The 20,943-nt window shown below is 35.3% G+C and overlaps 1 protein-coding gene across 1 annotated transcript in view; it reads right to left on the bottom strand.

Moving 5' to 3' along the window:
• Positions 1-20,943, bottom strand: part of CDC73 (cell division cycle 73) — an 89,634-nt gene that overhangs the window by 15,455 nt on the left and 53,236 nt on the right. Inside the window, exons 11-13 of the mRNA XM_007191154.3 lie at positions 10,154-10,211; positions 4,076-4,111; positions 3,681-3,768 (exon numbers count right to left, since the gene is read on the bottom strand). Of these exons, the coding sequence (XP_007191216.1) occupies positions 3,681-3,768; positions 4,076-4,111; positions 10,154-10,211 (182 nt within the window). The remainder of the gene's footprint in view (positions 1-3,680; positions 3,769-4,075; positions 4,112-10,153; positions 10,212-20,943) is intronic.

Raw genomic sequence — 20,943 nt, 5'->3', positions numbered from 1 at the left:
AGAATTAACAACCCTGACCACAGTGACTGGTTCAGAAATAAATGTGTTATACAAGCCAGGAAAGTAAGACTTAATCCTGGGATTTTTGGTAACCTGGAGTTTCTGATGGTCATCTTTGCCCCTGAAGGGGGAGAACCTGCTTAAGAGACAGAGAGACTAACTCCTGATCACTTCATTTAGCACTGAGTCCAGCTGTGTCAGAAGCTAGGACTAGTTATATTGAGCTAATAAATTATTTTTTGATAAGGCCACTTTGAGTTGGTTTTTAATACTTACAACAAAAAGTGCTCTAATGAATACAACCAGAAATGATGCACAACTGATTGGATGGATATTTGTGATTTGGAGAAATATTATGATATCCACTGACTCATCCAATATTTGCAATTTATTTATTCCACTTTGCATTCTATGAGTGTGAAGGAGTATGGGTGATATGATTAAAGTCATTACTGTTTAAACAAGAACAGTTCTAGTAAAATAATTTTCTTAGTATAAAATGCAAATGAGTTGATATACTGAGGCAAGTTCCAGATTTTAAGTTTACGTTATTTTGAAAAACAGAACAATTTTATGGATATTTCACAGATTAAAAATATAGTTTTCGGGAATTCCCTGGTGGTCCAGTGGTGGTTAAGACTTCACCTTCCAATGCAGGGGTTGCGGGTTTGATCCCTGGTTGGAGAGCTGAGATCCCACATGCCTCAGGGCCAAAAAGTCAAAACATAAAACAGAAGCAATACTGTAACAAATTCAATAAAGGCTTTAAAAATGGTCCACATCAAAAAAAAAAAAAATCTTTAAAAGAAAAAAAAAAAAGAAATATAGTTCCTTTCTCCTAAATAAAAGAAGTTGAAATTGGAGGGGGTGGGGAGAATTAACAATAATTTCTGGATGTTAAACCTCGAACTGAGAATTTAACTTAAAGCAATGTTAGATTGGCTATGCTCCCAGGTGCCTAGCAGACACAAACACAAATCTTCATTCTGGAACTCAAAGAATTTCCACAAGAAAAAAATTCCAAGGAAAATGAACAGAAATTACTAAATGAAAACCATTAAATGAATAGTAAAAAAAAAAAAAAACTAAACACACAAGGAAATGAGGTATAATGAATGAAACAATAATCAAAAGAAAATGATTAGTAAGTACTTCCAATGATGCAGCTATCAAAGACCAAACCTGTAAAACAAGCCTACAAATACGTACAGGGAAAAAGAAATTATTTTAAAAAAAGAGAGAGAGACCAAAGATTTGAAAAAGAACTAAACAGAACCACTAAAATAGAAAAAATAAGATATCTGAATTTTAAAATGGAATGAATAGACTAGGGGATGGCCAAAGAAACACAACTACAAGTTATATCTACAGAAATGATCAAGAATGCAGGTGACAGAGAAACAGATGGAAAGTAGAACTGTTTAAGAGACATGGATGATGAAATGAGAAAGTCTAAAGTATGTCTCATTTAAATCCCAGAAAGAAGAAAGAAAAAAGGGGAGATAAAGGGGGAACACACAGGTAATATCTAAAGAGATAAGAGCCAAGACTTCCCAAACTGATGAAAAACACAAATCCACAGATTCAATTCTGAATCCCAAGGTGGGATATATAAGAAATCTACACCTAGGTATAGCAGATAAACAAATTTAAAATGATCTTTAAAATAACAAGATAAAGCAGATTTCCTTCAAAGGACTGATTACCGCAGCTGACCTCTCATCATCAACAAAGGAAGCTAGAAGGTACTGCAATAATACCTTCAATGTAATAAGAAAAAAATTAACTCCTCTATGGTTTTCCAGAGTGGCTGAATCATTCTGCACTGCATGTGGCAGCGGGGAACATGAACTACTTATGGTCCAGTGTAAGCTCCAGTAACCGTTCTGCCTGCTCTTCCCCAGGCCTTAAGTGGTTTCCTCACGTGCGTGTGAACAGTATCTGACTAATGCAAGGGGAACCCTCTGCCTATCTCTGGAGCACTCTCTCCGTGCAATCTCTCCTCTTTGGAACTCTGCCCTGTGAGAGGACCATCGTGGCCAGAGTCACAAGTGCCATCCAATCAGTTTATTTTAAATAAACTTATGGTCCCAGTGAAACTTCTCTCAAGATCATGTTTATAAATGTAAAATGTGCTTTCTCATACTTCCATGATACAACCTTAATTTTGTTATTTAAAATGTTAAAGGTGAAGGCAGGTTTTATTTTATTTCGTTTCATTTACTTAATTGAAGGGCTAGAAAACTGAAGAATCCTCAGTTTTACATGAAACCAAACAGAATCTATGCCAACATGAGCTATGGGTTACAGCCAGTACTATAATTGTGTGGAGGAGGTTTCAATTATGCATTAATTACACAGCAAAGCCTCCAGCTGACTCAAGCTGCAGGGGAGATGTCAGCTGCAATGAGGTGTTAAACAATGAAGGGAGTGTTTTAAACTGAGAAGAAAAATTAGGCATGATCTATCCAAAGAAGGTAGTCTTGTTAAATTGTTTGGCTTCTCTGTAGTAAGGCTAAGGAGAAAGATGCTAAAATTTAGTTTGTGATTTCCATGCACTACTTACTACCTTTATTATAAAATAATATTTTATATTATTATCAGATCTATTTCAAGAGATGGGCCAAAATAATTATATTTCATATTCATCCAACTGTAGATTACTTGAGGAACTGCAGACTGTAGATTATCTGAGTAATCCACAACACTGTCGGAATACTAAACTTCACAAAAAAAGCCTAATAAAATATAAAAATATAAAACCTAAAAATTCCTTCTTTCCACACTGTTATTAGGAGAAGGTTCACTGAAAATTTCACTCAAAAGTACTAAAGAAAAAATACTATACGAATACACTTGTATGTGCCAGTTACGTAGGTTTTTATACAGCTATTTAAGTCATAGGCACTCAAAATTCAATTCTGCATTTGGTAAAACCTGGAATCAGCAAGTATTACAACTTATTTTGCTACTCATTTTTAATTAGTCATAAGTTATTTAGAAGCAGCATGATTTTCTTTTTGGAGGTGAGGTTGTTTTGTTTCTTTTTTAAGAATCGTCATCGTTATTTTACTGAGAAAGTTAAGCATCTGGAAATTTTAATACAGGATATAGATGTCCTCTTCACTTCCTCAACTATCTTTTACTGATGTCTAGGTTAAAAAAGTATGGTCCCTCCTCCTCCCTCTAGGAGGTATGTACATCTAATTTAAAGCTCATATTACTTTTTTGGTTCTTTAACCAGAATTCGGAAGTGGGGAGAAGACAATCTGAATTTCTTGTCTTAAAATTCATATTTACTTTTAAAGTTTATATTAAACTTTAAAGTTCATATTACTTTTTTGGTTCTTTAACCAGAATTCGGAAGTGGGGAGAAGACAACCTGAATTTGTTTTAGAACCTCTTCAAGCTCTTCAGCTGGAGCAAAATAATTCACATTAAAAATTAATACAATAGTACTCTCTTCGTTAAAACTTTAGTCAGAGTTTCTATAATTTTCCCCACAGGATTCAGATATAAAAGAATATACTGTTTTGAAAATTATATTTGAGACTATCTGTAAAGCCTATAGCACTGAAACTGAATTTTTGCTTTCTCGAAATAAATACTGCATTAGTAACTACTAATTCTCAACAATAGTTCCATGTCCTATGAAAAGAACAGTTTAACAAATTACTTACTTCAGGTCCTGTAGAAGGTCCTTTGCATTAAGCATGGTTATTAAAGAGGTGGTAGCTGCAGGAATTATGATAATGGGTGTTCGAGATCCTATAAGGACAAAATTTTAAAGGAGCAAATATGTTATTAAAAGGAATTATAGTTACTTTCCTAATTATAAGTTAAAAGTTTGTAAATTTGTAATTTTAACTCTTTTGAGCTAAAAAATATTTTAGTCAGCAGTGATACTCAGAATATTTAATGATCAGGATGACTTGAGCACTGACTACTCAGAACAGACACCAAACACAAACATTTGGTATAACTGCACAAGCATGCAATCAGCCCTGATTTTGTAAGCTAGCTTACTCACGTTTACTTTTTTAAAGTAAGTTTAGAGTCACAGGCACAACCTTACCTTTCTTCTGATTTGGGGGAGGTCTGGCTTGAGAAACTGTAAGAAAGAAAAAAATCCAAAATATTGTTATGAAAATCACATTCTTATTTTCAAACCGACAAAGTAAATAAGGCCTAAAATATTTGTATTTACATATGACTAGTTGTAGAATTTTTAAATGCATTGCAATCTTCTTAAATAATATTATTTCTCTGCTTCACAAAACCACTACAGTGCCTTAGCACTTCAACAATCAGTGGTCACAAGGAAAGGGGATATATGGGCATTGGTAGGCACTGAGTATCTACATTCATGGATGCTTGGATCTAGAAAAGGAAGCAAATAAATAACTTCTGAATTAACTGATTACACTGTAATAAATGCAAAAACAGAGTACTACAAGAGCATCTAACTCTGGGGAAAGGGTTGGGAGAGGGAAATGTACTTAACCACTGTGGAGGAAAAACAAAGACATTACTGGGGACTAAGAGCTAAAATATTTACCTTTTTCTCTCTTTTTAAAATTTTTTGGGTTTTTATTAGCAGAAGAAAACATTACAGGCAATGAGTCATGTAAAGGTCTTTATTCTGGAATTGCCCATATTATCAATAATTTTGAATACATGTTATAAAAACATGAATATTTGTATCTTTTCATTATTTGTATATACAATGGACTTTATAATACACAAAAATATTTGTTGGCATAATAATGGCAATATCAGCCTATTTCAAGATTAACATATTTTACGATAAAAAAGTGCTGTATGTTCAATTTTCAGTATTTATTCATACAATAAATTTTTATCGACTGCCTTCTACATGCCGTGTGCTGTGCTGCAATTAATTTTTTTAAATCACAAAAAATAAAAATTCAACAATTTAAAATTCTAATTCAACATTAGTTCTTAGAGATACCACTTTTAAAGGAAAGCACACACATCTTTGGAATATGTTGCATTTTAAAAGCAGTAAAATGCTAAATTTTAACTAATACTTTGTACTCCTTTATATAGCTATTTCACTGTGAGAAAATATTATGTAGTCCAGAAGTATGATTCTTCTAGCCACAGAAAGCAGAGAAAGATATATACAAATACAAGTTCACACACATATTTATTATAGTGTGCTCATCTTTCTTATTCCTGAGAAAAAAATACTAAAACTTTCTTAAATTATTTTTAGAAATAGTACTCATGGATACATCTGACATGTATACACAGATACTGCTAGATAGTGTCATCTGGAATATGATACAATCTCAATAAATACTTAGAATTTGCTGGCGGGATACAGGAATGATGGGATGGACAGAGAGATGGATAAACTGGAGACGGGAGCTGCTGGGAGAATGACTAAGGAGAACAAAGAAATCTTCAACGGAACTACCACTGATTTGCTAAGGGAACCCACAGTGGACTCTGGAATATAGGAAAAGATTCTCTAAAATCAAGGCTGAGAAGACTTAATGTAGCAAAAACACAAAATATAAAAGCTCACATATTAAAAATAAACTTTAGGTGTTTAGTAAAAAAACAAATACAATTAAGGACCAAGACAGGGACATGAAGATGAACATGCTAAGGATAAGCTTGATTTAAAGGGTGGGGGAGGAAAGAGCAAAATAATTCGAGTCCACAAGGAGAGTGATGGAGAGCAAGAGCCTGTACTCGGTCCCCACTGTGCCACTTCGCAGGCAAATTACCCCGGCACGCTAAGATGAATGCTGCTCAGCTTCAGTTGTCCCCAACCATAAATCAGAGACAACAATTTCTACATCTTGATTCTGTTTTAAGAGTCTTAAAAACAACAAGGCAAGTTGTCCAGGTCCTGGGCCCTGGGCATACTGACCATTCACTGAACCTCGCGGCCACCGCTGATGTCAACTGCTACTGCTTCTTGTGCCTCTACCGCTACCGCTGCCTTCCACAAACGCAATGACTGATTGTTTACAAGCTGAGAAGAGGCAACTACTGTTACTATGCTTGATTTCAAATATAATTATATTCTTTACTTAAATATTTATTCAGAGCCTATGTACAAGGCACTCTGCTAGGTTCTTATTTTTATGATGATAAATAGAACAGAAATAATCCCTGCCCTCAAAGACTTTTCAGTAAAGTAGGGGAACCAGACCATAACAAACAGGCAAACAAACACATATAAACCAATCTGAATACATAATATTAAGGAGCAAAGAGAATGTACACTGATATTAAAGTGTCCTTTAGACAAAATGCTTAGAAAAAGTCTCTCAAAGGAAATGGCATTTAAGCTGAGGTTTGAAGGACAAGAAAGAGCCAACTTGCAAAGAACAAGTGAAAGAACAGTCTTGATAAGAGGTAGGAATGTGGGCAAATGCCAAAAGCAGGAAGAAACTGTCATGCTTATGGAACTGCAAATGTGCAGACAGACCATGGGGACAAAAGGAAGAGTGGCAGGAGATAAGGTTAAAAATACACGCAGGAGACACTTTATGTAGGGCTTTCTAGGCAACGTTAAGTTTGTTATTTAAGTGCCACTGGAAAACCCTGCAACTTTTAAGCCAGAAAGTGACATAATTTGATTTTCAGGTCACACCTTCTGTAAGGGAAAAACAATAAATTTAGATAAGGGATCAAAAGGGGGACAACCGTGAAAGCAGGAAGCTCAGTTAGGACTATCACCAATATTCTATAGCGGTGCTACCCAAATTATGTGCGGTTAAGCATAAGGTTTTTCTGTAAACTTTTCAAGGTCAACTGAATAAAATACAGTAACAATGAGCAGGTAGAAAACCGGCCATGCACCTGGATGTTGTGCCAGTACTGTACCCTCAATTCCTATCTGTATCTTGTTAGGGACCAGAACTAAACAGGTCACGGACTAGTATCAATACTTTAAGATGCACTAGTCTAGAGAAATGCTGGTGGTTTAGACTTGAGTTGTGGCAGTGGAGATAAAGAGAACAGATACATCTGGAATACAGAAAAGGTAGATTTGACAGAACTCACTGACATAGTAGATGAGAGGAATAAGCAAATGAGAAAAATAAAGAATAACTGCTAAGTCTTGGACCTACGACGCGGAGTTGGTAGCGGTGTCATTTATTCATGAAGCGGCAGAAGAATGTGAAGTAAGACATCGGGGGAAAATCAAAGAGCAAGTGTCTTAAGGTTTAATCAGGTTTCAGATGCCCATGGTGCATCCCCATGTCAAACGGTTACCAGGTGATGCCAGAGGGAGGAAGGGCCAGGGACACAAGTTTGAAAATCTTCAGCACGTAGATCGGAAACTATGGAATGAGGTGATCCAACCAACACCCAGGTGATAAAGTGGATCACTGAACAGGGCTAACTCTCTCTCTCAATCTCACATGAGCAGTAAGCAGATGAACTAGAGTTACCGAGTTACGGGTACTCACCGACCCATTTCAGAAGACCTATGAAACAGAAGTAAAGAATGAAAGCTGGAGAAGTGCAGTATGTGATGTACACGCATTAGAAAGAGGCAGCAAGAGCAGGGACACGTGCAAGAGATTTAATGTGGCTATAAAAGGAAACAACATTAAGCTCCAGGACTGTAGCTTATCAAAGGCTTGTGTTTCTTAATTCACTGGAAAGCATGTGCCTCTTGTCAGTTTTATTCCCTAAATGAATGTTTAGAAGTTGGGAATAATTGTAAACACTTTAAAATATTAAATTGACCCAGGGACTTGCCTGGCACAATTAGTGCTAAATAAATATTTGATGAAAGAATAAATAAGAAAAAACGATCAAAAAATGGAACGCCATGGGACTTCCCCGGTGGTCCAGTGGTTAAGAATCCACCTTCCAATACAGGGGGCGTGGGTTCAATCCCTGGTCGGGGAACTAAGATCCCACATGCCTCGCAGCACAGCCAAAAAAAAAAAAAGGAATACCATCCTTGATTTCCTTTACTGAAGGAAAAAAGAATAGGTAGTTCAGTCCCCTATTTGCAAATAATTCAAACTCTACCTAACAAATAACAGTATAGATCTATGCTGTCTCATGTATAACATGTTACATTGCCAGAAATGTTTTGTGTTTTTTTTTTTCAATTTTAAAAAGATAATCCAGGTGAACATGCCATATATTGCACAATATGCCTTCAAAATTGGGCATCAGCCAATAAGCAAATACATTTAACAATCTGCAAAACAAAAATTCACTGATCGAGACAAATAAAGATGACAAACTGCTAACGCCCACTCAAGTCAGGTCTTACTGACAAATGAGCATTAAAAACTTATAAAATAATCACTGCTTTTGGAATGGTGGGTAGGGATTGTGGACCTATGGGAGTCAATCAGTGAGTGAAAGAAGAGGAGACCTCACATGGATGGGCGTCAGAGTATTTGTAATGAGACATTAGATAAGATTAATTTCAACCATTTTAATCACCATGGCAGAACAACTGAAAAAGAAAGATGGAATATCAGGAGCTGAAAAGACCCACAGCCCCTTACCTCACATGTGACCTTCCCCAGGGTCACATAACTTACCAGCTGGTAGAACCCAGCTCCCTTCGCTTTATTACATGGCACACTTGGACAACCGGGTTTACTCAGGCATTAGTGCCACCCCTACCCCTTTCCTTTGTCTGCCAAATGATTTTGAGAAACTGTGAAATGCAGACAGTTATTTATCACACAGCACAAAACAGAGTTAGAATCCTCAGGTGGTGATTTCTTCCTTTTTATACCATTTCTGAATTTCTCATGTGATCTTCTTTAGACTGACCAACTACAGCCTGCCATCCCTCCCTTCCAAGGGAAAACAAATAATTCTGTATCTATCATTCAACTGCCTCCACAATATTCCTCTACTTTGCAGGCTGTATTCCTTGGGTCCAACTCAGTCTGCCCATTCCTATTTCCTTGACTTTTTTTCTTCATTCCTGAAAAGAGCTCCTTTAGCTTCTCCTAGTTTCTGGCACTGAGTACATGGAAGGCATTCAAATAATATTTATTAAATTTAATTGCTCTTCCTTATACTCTCATTAACAGCTTTTGGTATGGTCTTCTCTACTGAAAACTAGTGCCATGGTCCTGTCATCTGAAATAAATTACATCCAATGTGCTCCAAATTTAACAAAGATTTCAAACAAACCCATCATTTTAAAAAAAAAGTAAATACTAGTCATGTCAAGACCCAGGTTTATGGATCCAAGACACAGTGAAAGAGCCTACAAAACCATCCCAATATAAACCTCTTAACATCATGCTTTTAAAGTGCTTCCAGAAATTTGAATACCTGTAATCTACATAATTTTAGCATTAGCCTATGTGCGAACGTACTATGAATAAAAAGATATACAAATCTGCACTACTGACACTAACAAACTGAAAAGGAAGATCACCCAGTCAAATTCCTGACTGTGCCTTTTCAATTCTTTTCATTTTCTTCATAGCCACTTTTAACAGCACTGATAATATGCTAAATGCAAAAATAAAACAAACGAACACTAAAATCAAACCCAAAACACCTAAAATGAATATAGCATTCATATCTACATGCATTTATAAAGATCAATCTTTTCAGGTACTAGGAAGAGGAAAAGAAAATATTGCTAACATACTGGGTTGCCAAAAAGTTCGTTCAGGTTCTTCCATAAGATGTTACAAAAACCCGAACAAACTTTTGGGCCAAACCAGTAACTTCAATACTACCCTTGCTTATTAACATACATATTTTTAAAAATGATTACAGAACCTAATATGCTCAATAACACAGATAGCTGAAAATCTAAACATCAAAGCTGCTTATCAGTCTATTAACATTATGGTTCTATGCTTCTGTAGGAAAAAACAAAAATCACATCCACCGTACTATCATGGAATTCAAACAAGGAATTGATGGGGGAATGGGTACATAATAAATAGCTTTTTAAAACATTCTTCTAAAACCTTAAAAACATTTTCTTAAAAATTTTCTTTAACTCTTCAACTATACCTATTTACTCAAGTAAATGTTCTTATACTAGTTTTGAAGTATTTTAAGTAAAATTTCAATTCCTTCAAAGCATTATACATTATCAAAAATTTTCACTGTCATGATTATAGAAAAAAACAAAACTCAAGAAGTTTTATATTTTTACCTGGTCTTGGTACCGGCTGTGCTGCAGGAGTCTGCGTCTTACGGGCTGAGGCACCCTCCTTTAAAAGAATAAAAATGGGTATGTTAAAGTTCCTTTGCATAACAAACACTTTCATTTAATTACTGCAAAGAAATTCCATATCTCTGTCTCTCTCTCAGTCACTCCACTGAACATGCTATGAGTTTAAAAAAAAAAGGAAAAAGGAAAAACCTCCCCTTATCTTTTATGCTATTGGTTATGAAGTAGTAAGAGAAATCTTTAGTGGAAATATATTTAAATTGTTACCATTCAGTAGTTATTGTCAATAGGTAGTATTTTTCAAATATTCAATGATTTGCTTAATTGCTGACAATTATAATATTCTCAGAAATGTCATTACCAGTTTAAAAATCAAGTCAATCTTTTTTTCCCTTAAAGAGTCTCAAAATGAATAAATGATACATAATCTCACATTAGAAAGATGAAAGTGTTACTTTGAGTTCATTAAAAAAAATGCAAATATTTCAAATTAAATGCTTTTAAAATATTCAGGGGAAATAATCCATTTATAAAGATGAGATTTGTTACATTTAAGAGTGGTTGAAAATATCTTAAAAACTGAATAACAAATCTCAACTAATTACTAAGCATGTAATATATACAAGGAAATATACTATGTATTGAAGTACATCAATTATATACTCAAGAATAAATGCCTCTGAAATGCTTAAGATACTTCAAGAGTTATCTATATTTAGTGCAATAGTTTCAATCATATTCACACTAAATTCTTCATTAAAACATTTTTCTTTATAGAAAGCTACAAGTGTAAATTTCAAAAAACAACTAGTAACTCATGGAGATTTTATTCTAGTTGTATTCAAGTGAAGGAAATTTGATAAATATCACGGAAGTTACATAAATCCATAATAATAAAAATCACTACTACAACCACAGAAACATTTCTAAAGAAGTCCTGCTAAACAATGTTAATTTTAATCATATTAAATTTTCTTCAAAAATTTGGAATGGTAAAATCATTTGGAATGATAAGCTATCCCAAAGCATCATTTTTTTTTTTAATGATTATAAAAATTAGTACCAACACAGAGAATGTATTTCACTTGGAATTCAGTGGGATTCCTGGCATTCAGTTAAAAAGCCAAAGAAACCATTCTTTACTGCAAAAAATAATAGCAGCAGAGGCAACCAGCAAAAACTTTTTTGGGAAAAAAGGTACCTGAAGACAGCAGAACATCCTTTCCCAATATTTTCACTGTTATGCATTTAGTTATACATTTTGTGGTTGAAACTGAGTCACTCTGGTTGCTGGTTTCATGGATGTGTTAAGTTTGTGAAAATTTGTCAAGCTTACTAATGATATGGTCATTAGACTACAAGTAAATTATATTCAAGTAAAATTTTAAATGTAAAGAAAGTCAGTTATTATTAAGGTGGAGAGCATATTAAACATTTAACTTCATTTAACGTGCTGAAATTTCTGATTTATAGTTTTCTCTAAGTTCGTGTTAGGGGACACAACGGCTTTTACTCATCTTTGTAAATCTAGTACCTAGAACACTCAACAAATGTGTGTCATATTGAACTGAGTCTAGACTTCTAAAAATCAGAAGCCAAGGGATAATCATTAAATAGAAATCAACTAGACATTATATAATAAAATAACAAGATTAAGCTTTAACCATATTACTTTTAAATCCTTATATGTAAATAAAGACTCATTGGGTATGGTTTAAGTACACAGAGAAGGAAGAAAAATAAAGGAAATGAGACAGGAAAAACAATGAGCACTCACATATGGAGACCTCTTTCTGTCTGCATTTGACTATAAGGCTGGTTGAATCCAAATCAAAGCCCTCTTCACCTGAATTGAGTAGACTTAGATAAAAATCACTAGAATACAGCACTATGTGCATATTAAGAGAACTATCCAAACCAAAACTGATCCAGCTGACTACTAAAATATACCTACACCATATGAACAAAGAGTATGGCTCTTACAGCATGGGTCAGCAAAGGGGCAAGCATATATATGTAATACGAAAAAAAAGTCTTTTCCATTACAAATTATTACCCTTAAGTATTTCTGTCTACAAAACTAGACCCCTTTAAATATCAATAATGGGCATTTTATGTTTACCAAGTAAGCAATCTTTGCTTGATGACCCTTTCCCATTCCAAATCATTCCTTTTGGCAATAAGCCCCTGGTTCCTGGTCACTGTGCAAGACATATGTCCTGGGCTAGGTCTATTGAGAGTTCTTCTTTGATATGTGTTTTATAAACTGGAGCTCGCCAGTCACAAGGCTATAAGGAGGTTAAGTCTAAAATTACAGATAACCGTGTCTCTTGACTCATGGAGAAAACCCATCTGCAGCAGGACATAATGAAGTTACTGTTAGGGAAAAAACTGACTGAAACCGCCCTGGCCAGGCAAGGACAGTAACAATCTGCATGAGTTATTTTACGACAGAAGATCCTGTAAGGAACACGGAACTAACAAGCCACCACCAACCGGAAGAATATGGGAAAGGTCAAAAGGATAGAGGAGATGCCAGTCCACATGTCCTACCAACCTCCCAGAATCCTCCTCACTGGAATCCATCTTGGCTGAGCGGTTCCGCGCGCCACCAGAAAGGACCCTGAGTCAGAATGATGGGCTAGAGACAACCCGGAAACTAATCCCATCACCATAAAACCTGAGACTGCGAGCCACGTGGCAGAGCAGTCCTCCTGGGTCACCTTACCCTCCTGCTCTCCACCCGGGTGCCCCTTCCCAATAAAGTCTCTTGCTTTGTCAGCACGCGTGTCTCCTCGGACAATTCATTTCTGAGTGTTAGACAAGAGACCACTCTCGGGCCCTGGAAGGGGTCCCCCTTCCTGCAACATTACCAGCATGCAAGAAAACAGTCATAATATCTATCTAGTTCTAATGGCCTGTAAGACCTATTCTCCTGCTAACTCTTCTTGATTCTAAGAGCCGTTAAAATCCCTCATCTCATTCTATGTACCCCACACAAACAATTTTTGTCTTAACTAGTTGAGCAGAATCTGTTAATTGCAACCAGAAGAGTGTTATCTAATGTTGTCTTCTCAGATTCACTGAAAACTCTGAGTTTCCAAAAGTCACTATAGTATAACTTTGCTTAATTCTGAAGTAAACACACACAAATAAGCTCAAACGCACAGGAACATACACAGCTATGACACTTCAGTAGGCTGCGGGCTCCTGGAATGAAAACCGGGAGACCTTTGCTAATCATGTCGTTAGTTCATGGCCATTTCTAGGACACCCTAGCCAATATTAAGAGCTAAAGGCTCATTCTACTCTGACCTGCATTATTTTGAAATAAATTTGTAGAAGTCATTGCATAAAGGACCTCAGAAACCATATAATCCAATCCCAGCACCCTTTACTCTAAAGATGAAGAGACAGAGGTGAAATAGTTTTTCAAAGGCTACATAGTGGTATATCTGGCATATATTAAGAAACAGAAATAATAATTGGCAGTAATGTGGAGTAAACCGACAGTTCTATATTTTTAAAGATATTTGGATTGGGGGGAAAATACTACTCAGCTGGGAAAAGAAAAGTATCAGCACAAAAACAACTAAAAGAGCTGACAAGTTGTGCTAACTGAAGAGGAAAACCTGCTTTCTCTTAAAAAGTCAGAATCATTACAATTTCACTAAGACTTGAGGCATTCTGGAAAAGAAGTAATTGATAAAAAGGGATGGGGGAAATAGTGATAGAATCTTATTTGCAAAACGTAACAAGACAAAAACAAAGTAAACTGTTTACAGTCCTTCCTTGCCTTCTTTTAGCAAATGAGATAACCTAAAATCTTCTGGTACTGGTAGACAGAATAGTGGTATCTGCTGCTTAAACAAGTAGAAAATAAAACCGTAATATAAAATATCATAAGAAAGAATATTTGTAACAAGTATCAGTATGCAAAATATACTACATTTAATTTTGAAAAATGCTATTTATATGAAATTTAATGAAATACTGAAATTGCTTAATGAGGAAAACATACAGAATATATATGCAGATTCTAGGAGTTTATAATCTACCTCTCTGACTACTGTATTTATGAGAGGAAAAGTAATATGTTTAAAAAAGTAAACAAATACTAATTTACAGTTGCATGTTTTTTCTTTTTAAAAAGTAACTCATTCCCATCAAATCTGGATTTGATATTCAGAATTCCCAAGTATCAGGATTTTTTTCTTTCAGCAACTGAATTTTTAAGTTCACTGAGTGAGTCTTCAAGTATTTTGGAAAAACTATGTACAAAAAGGAAACTGCAACTCTGAGCAAATCACAATGAGGCTGAAAAGCACTAAAGGTTTCAGGAACAAAACACTTCAACACAAATTTTAAGTAGACTTGTCATAACCTGGGGGCATATGTATACAATGTTTGCCAATACAGAAAATAGCTGACACATTTCTAAAATATAGTATAGTATATCTATACAGGCATACCTCAGAGATACTGCAGGTTTGGTTCCATACTACTGCAGTAAACTAATATCACAATAAAGTGAGTCACACAAATTTTTTTGGTTTCCCAGTGCATATAAAATTTATGTTGACACTATACTGTAGTCTATTAAGTGTGCAATAGCATTATGACTTTAAAAAATGTACATGCCTTAATTAAAAAAAACTTTATTGTTTAAAAATGCTAGCCATCCTCTGACAAGGCAGGGTTGCCACAACCTTCAATTTATTTTAAGAAAAAATGCAAAACCTGCAAAGCATGTAGTACAATAAAACGAGGTATGCCTGTTAAATATATAGATTTGATACCCCTATCAAATTTCTCATTATGCTATATAATTACTTGTCTACTGCTTCCAACCAGACCATCAATTACTCGAGGTCAGGGACTGTCTATCACATGTCCAATGCCTGTTATAGAGAGCCTGATGCATGGTATATATGCTTAATAAATATACATTAAGTAATTAATTAAAACAAATCCATGCCTTAGCATTACTAATTCACTACTGTTATACTGGTTAAACTTCTTTAATCTGTTAAATGAAGATGGTAAAAGTATCGTAAAAGATTACTAAGAGAAACAAAATTTATTTATTCATTCCACATACTTTCATCGAGAGCATCAAGTACCAAACAAGAAACTGGGAATGCAGCAGTATAAACAGAAGCCATGTGGTCCCTGCCCTTATGAGATTGGCAATCTAATGGAGGAAGCCAGTGACTGAATAAATGAATGAACAGAAGTTTAAAAATTAGAAATATAATTACATATGTATTTAATTATTCATAATGTGCATATATGTGTATTTGTCTGTAAGTGTGTATGTGTGTATATGTCTGTGTGTCCAGCTCACTGCCCAAAATAAAGAGGGACTAATAACTGTTAAACCATCTTCTTTCCATAAAGAGACATTCTCTATACAAAGATAAGAAAAGACTAGCAAACCAAATTCAGCAGCATACTGAAAAGATTATATGCCATGACCAAATGGGATTTATTCCTGGAATACAAGGATGGCTCAACATATGGAACTCAATCAGTGTAATAAATCACATCAACAGAATGAAGGGAAAATAACCTCATGATAAAACTTCATGATCATCTCAATTAATGCAGAAAAAGCATTTGACAAAAAAAGTCAACATTCTTTCACGATTTAAAAATTAAAAACCCTCAACAAACCAGGAACAGAAGGAAACTTCCTCAACATCATAAAAGCCATATATATATACATATATATATATATATATGTATATATATATATATATATATGTATGTATATGTATATGAAAAATCCACAGGTAACACCATACACAATGATGAAAGATTGAAACCTTTTCCCCTAAGATCAGGAACAGGATGTCCACTTTCCCCACTTCTACTCAACATAGTACCTGAAGTTCTAGCCAGAGCCATTAGTCAAAAAAAGAAATAAAAGACATCCAAAATCTGAAAGGAAGTGATAAAATTATCTCTTTGCAGATGACAAGATGTATATGTAGAAACCTAAAGATTCCCGGGGTGGGGAGGTTGTGCAGGGAACAGACACCCTACCACAACTAATCAACTATTTCAGCAAAATTGCAGGGCGCAAAATCAACACACAAAAACCCACTGCGCTTCCATACGCTACCAAAGAGCAATCTAAAAAAGAAATGAAGGAAACAATCCCATTTGTAATGGCTTTTAAAAAATCAAATACTCCGGAATAAATTTAACCAAGAAGCAAAAAAACTTGTACATTGCAAACTACAAAGTGTTGCTGAAAGAAATTAAAGCCATAAATAAACGGAAAGACATCTATGTTCATGGACTGCTAGAATTAACTATATTAAGATTTCAATACTACCCAATGCAATCTACAGATTCAACACAATCCCCGTCAAAATCCCAAAGGTGTTTTTGCAGAAAGAAAAACTCATCCCAGAATTTATACAGAATCTCAAGGAACCCCAAGGAGGCAAACTAATTTTGAAAAAGAACAAAGTTGGAGGACTACAACTTCCAGATTTCAAACCTTACTACAGAGGTAATCAAAACACTATAGTAGGGCATAAAGACAGACCTATAGACCAATGCAATAAGACAGCCCAGAAATAAACTTTCACATACATGAAAGGTGCTAAGTCCATGCAATGGGGAGAGGACAGTCTTTTCAACAAATGATGCTGGGAAAACTGGATATGCACATGCAAAAGAATGAAGTTGGACCATTATCTTACATCATATACAAAAATTAACTCAAAATGGATCAGAAGCCTAAATTTGAGAGCTGAAACTTTAAGACTTATAGAAAAAATCAAAGAATAAAAGCTTCATGACATTAGATTTGACATCAGTTTCATGGATATGATACCAAAAAGTACAGGAAACAAAAGAAAAACAGATAAACTGGACTTCATCAAAATTAAAAGCTTTTATGCATCAAAGGACACTATCAACAGAGTGAGAAGTCAATCCAAAGAATGGGAGAAAATACTTGCAAATCATTTATTTGATAAGGAATTAATATCCCAGACATTTGGTTATAATATTATTCTGGATGTGTCTGTGAAGATGTTTCTAGATAAGATTAACATTTTAATCAGCAGACTGAGTAAAGCAGATTGCCCTCCCCAAAGGAGATGGGCCTCATCCAATCCACTGAACAGAACAAAAAGGCAAAATAAAAGAGAATTCACTCTGCCTGGCAGTGGTCAAGCTGGGACATGGGTATTCTCTTGCCTTAGCCTCAGACTGGAGCTTACACCACCGGCCCTCCTGGTTCTCAGTCCTTCAGGCTCAGACTGAAGCTTTACTATCCCATCAGCTTCCCTGGGTCACCAGCCTGATGACTGTAAATCCTGGGACTTTTCAGTCTCCCTAAGCACATGTGCCAATTCCTTATGATCAATCTATCTATCCTATTGATTGTTTCTCTGGAGAACCCAAACTAATACAGCAATAAAAATTTGGATCAAAAGAGAGGAAAAGACAGTGAGACAGAACACAAAATCTTTAAAGAGGTATTCTTTCATACTGGGAAAATGTCAGGTTTTTAAAAATTATTTATCTGTAGATTAAAAAATTACATCCACATGAATGTAGATGAAATGTTAATCTCAGCACTGCAATTAGAAACAAACCAAAGCATGTGTACTGATCTCCTTTAACACCAAAGTCTATAATGCTCACAGACCTTCTGGTACAAATGAACAATTCTTTCTCACTGAGTTTTAATAAAAGCACTATCATTCTCATGTAAAACTGGCAGAATTGTTTCTATAGTGGCAGAGGGATACGGGTAAGGTAGAAGGTCCACAGGCTCATTTGTGTAGCTTATGGATCCATGGACTAAAAACAAATACACTGATGTTAACTAGAGACAGAATAAATCAGTGCAAAAAAAAAAAAAGCTTGATTTACAAGTCTTGAGCTCTAGGTTCTAGCTTTGGCCCTGCCACATTAAGATTAGACCTTCGAGAAAAATCACAGCCTCTCAGGGCCTTAGTTACCTTGCCTGTAAAATGAGGAAACTAGATTTTTAGATGACCTCAAAGGTCCAATTCTGCTCTGAAATTCCATTATTCTAATGTAAGTAATACCTTTTCACTAGGAACAATGCCATTACAGTACAACCCGAAGGGTCCAATTAACTGATTAAGTTTGAAGACATAATTCAATGTGAGTTTCTTCAAACCCATACAGCTTATAATTTTGCTCTATAGCTTATAAATTTGCTCTTCTTTTGTTTCGTGTGAATAAATAATATTCTCCTGCCCAGCTCCCTCTATCAAAGGGTACACGTTTGGAATTATATTAATTTCGTTGTTTTGGGAACCAAAGATTATAGCTACTGGCAATATAGGTAGAAAGGGAAATAACAATATTGTAAGCTTTAAAAGAAAATATTCAATGTTTTACCATTTAATGATTCAAGAAACTGACTAAGGAAGCTAAAATAAAACACAGACCTGTACATACTTAACTATCTGAAATCACACATACTAAGACAGGCAACTGAAATGTTGCGAAACACTATAAATTCCAGAGATGTTAATAAATACAAATTCTGTGAAAAGTTACAGAGGAAATAGAGATAAAACTCAAAGTCTACTATGAGGATGTTTATGAAAAGGAAACATACTCAATATGTTAATTAATAAGTAATCAGGGAGACACTAAAAAAATGGAGGGTACAAACAGAAATATGTAAATTTTCATTTTTTAAATTTTAGTTCACTAAAACTCAGCAACTGTACTATCTGTGAGCCCTCTTTTTATTTATTAAAAGGGGATAAAATATTAGAAATACATAAAAATTAAACAGATAAAAATGTAACATAAAACCAACTACAGGCCTTCCCAGGTGGCACAGTGGTTAAGAATCCGCCTGCCAATGCAGGGGGACACAGTTCATGCCCTGGTCCGGGAAGATCCCACATGCCTCAGAGCAACTAAACCCGTGCACCACAACTACTGAGCCTGCGCTCTAGAGCCCCGCGAGCCACAACTACTGAGCCCGTACGCCGCAACTACTGAAGCCCGCGCGCCTAGAGCCCGTGCTCCACAAGAGAAGCCACCGCAATAAGAAGCCCGTGCACCGCAACGAAGAATAACCCCTGCTCGCCGCAACTAGAGGGAGCCCGCGCACAGCAACAAAGACCCCATGCAGCCAAAAATAAATAAAATAAAATAAATAAATTTATTTAAAAACAAAAAACAAAAAAAACCAACTACAATTGGGAAGATCAAAAGTATCAAAGCGGTGAAACTGAGTGAGACCACAGTGAATTGTACAAGACAATCTGTACCTGAAGGGAAAAACTGTAAATAACTATATAACATTTACTTCTAGTTACCTGTGCCATCTTTATAATGATTTGTGTACCCATCAAGTCTAGAAATCCCTTGAAAAAAAGGAACCTAACGATGCAGTATCTCATATGCTCCTGTAATTTGTGTACATGCTTAGTGCATTTGCTGAACGTAAGTGAATCCGTTGGGCATCCTCTAAGAAATTAGGGAGGGGAAGAAATCAAACCCTAAAGTCAACCCTTACCCCTTCCTAATCCTATAACCTTTGCCTCTCTCTTTTGCAAAGTTTTGAAAACTTTGCAAAGTTTCTTTATACTGAAGTCCCTATTGCCAACCAGACCATAAACAATCATTCTGAAGACAGCTAACGTACGTGAATTTAGAATCAAGTACACTCAATGTTCCCAGGTCACCTTAAAAAAGCCCTTTGGGGAAAACATTCTATTTAGTTACTTCTGACTTTTGCTTTCGTTCCTTATCTACTAAAGCTATTAAATAAGAAGCATTTTTCAATACTAATAATTCATATTTGGGTAACTATGCTTCTTTGTGAAGTTTTAGTGGACTTGTAAGTTCTAACATATTATATCTACCTGAATTTACAAACTGTCACACTTTGTAACGAATTAAAAGTGTTAATATTTTAAAATACTCTTATGTGCTGGGGAGCAGGGAGTCAGGAGTAAGACGCCTGAAATAATTTAAAGGTGCAGACCTAGCAGGCTTCAAAACTCTATGTAAGAAATATTTTACACTGACCCCTCTAACAATCTAAAATTAAATGCACAGGTAACATTAACCTATGTATGTAAAATTTTTAATGGAAACCAATATCCTAGCAATATACTCTGTATTACAATTATGTTTTAGATTCATTTAAAGAAGGTCTCACACACACACACACACACACACACACACACACACTGAGACACTCAGAAGGCCTTGCTGTTTTCAAAGATTGTCTCCCACACTACAGACTACCTTCCCTGGCCACACTCACTAAATGCCCTTCAATTATTTTGTCAGCCAAACACCTTCCCTCGTAAACTTCTAGAACACCTCCTAGGAAAGTAGTATCAAGCCCAGTACTGCCTTCATTGATAACCCCAGCTCTAACCTCTAAGACTATTCCATGTGTGCCAAATAACAACTGAAAGATTCTAGTTGATTCGTGCTAAAAAGAAACAGCTATGCTACTCAGAAGCCAAAGAATATACAAGCAAAAAGGCATACCTCGTTTTACTGCACTTTGCAGATATATTTTTCTACAAATTGAAGGTTTATGGCAACCCCATGTTGTCAGATCATGGTTAGCATTTTTTAATTAAGATATGTACATTGTTTTTTTAGATATAATGCTATTATCGCACAAAGTATACTGTAAACATAACTTTTCTGTGCACTGGGAAACAAAAAATTCATGTGACTCACTTTATTGCGATTTCGCTTATTACGGTGGTCTGGAATTGAACCCCAAATAT

Source organism: Balaenoptera acutorostrata, chromosome 1 (genome assembly GCF_949987535.1).
Source record: "Balaenoptera acutorostrata chromosome 1, mBalAcu1.1, whole genome shotgun sequence".
Classification (NCBI taxonomy): Eukaryota; Metazoa; Chordata; class Mammalia; order Artiodactyla; family Balaenopteridae; genus Balaenoptera; species Balaenoptera acutorostrata.
The sequence above is the reverse complement of the archived record's forward strand: the minus strand, read 5'-3'. Positions and strand labels throughout refer to the sequence as shown.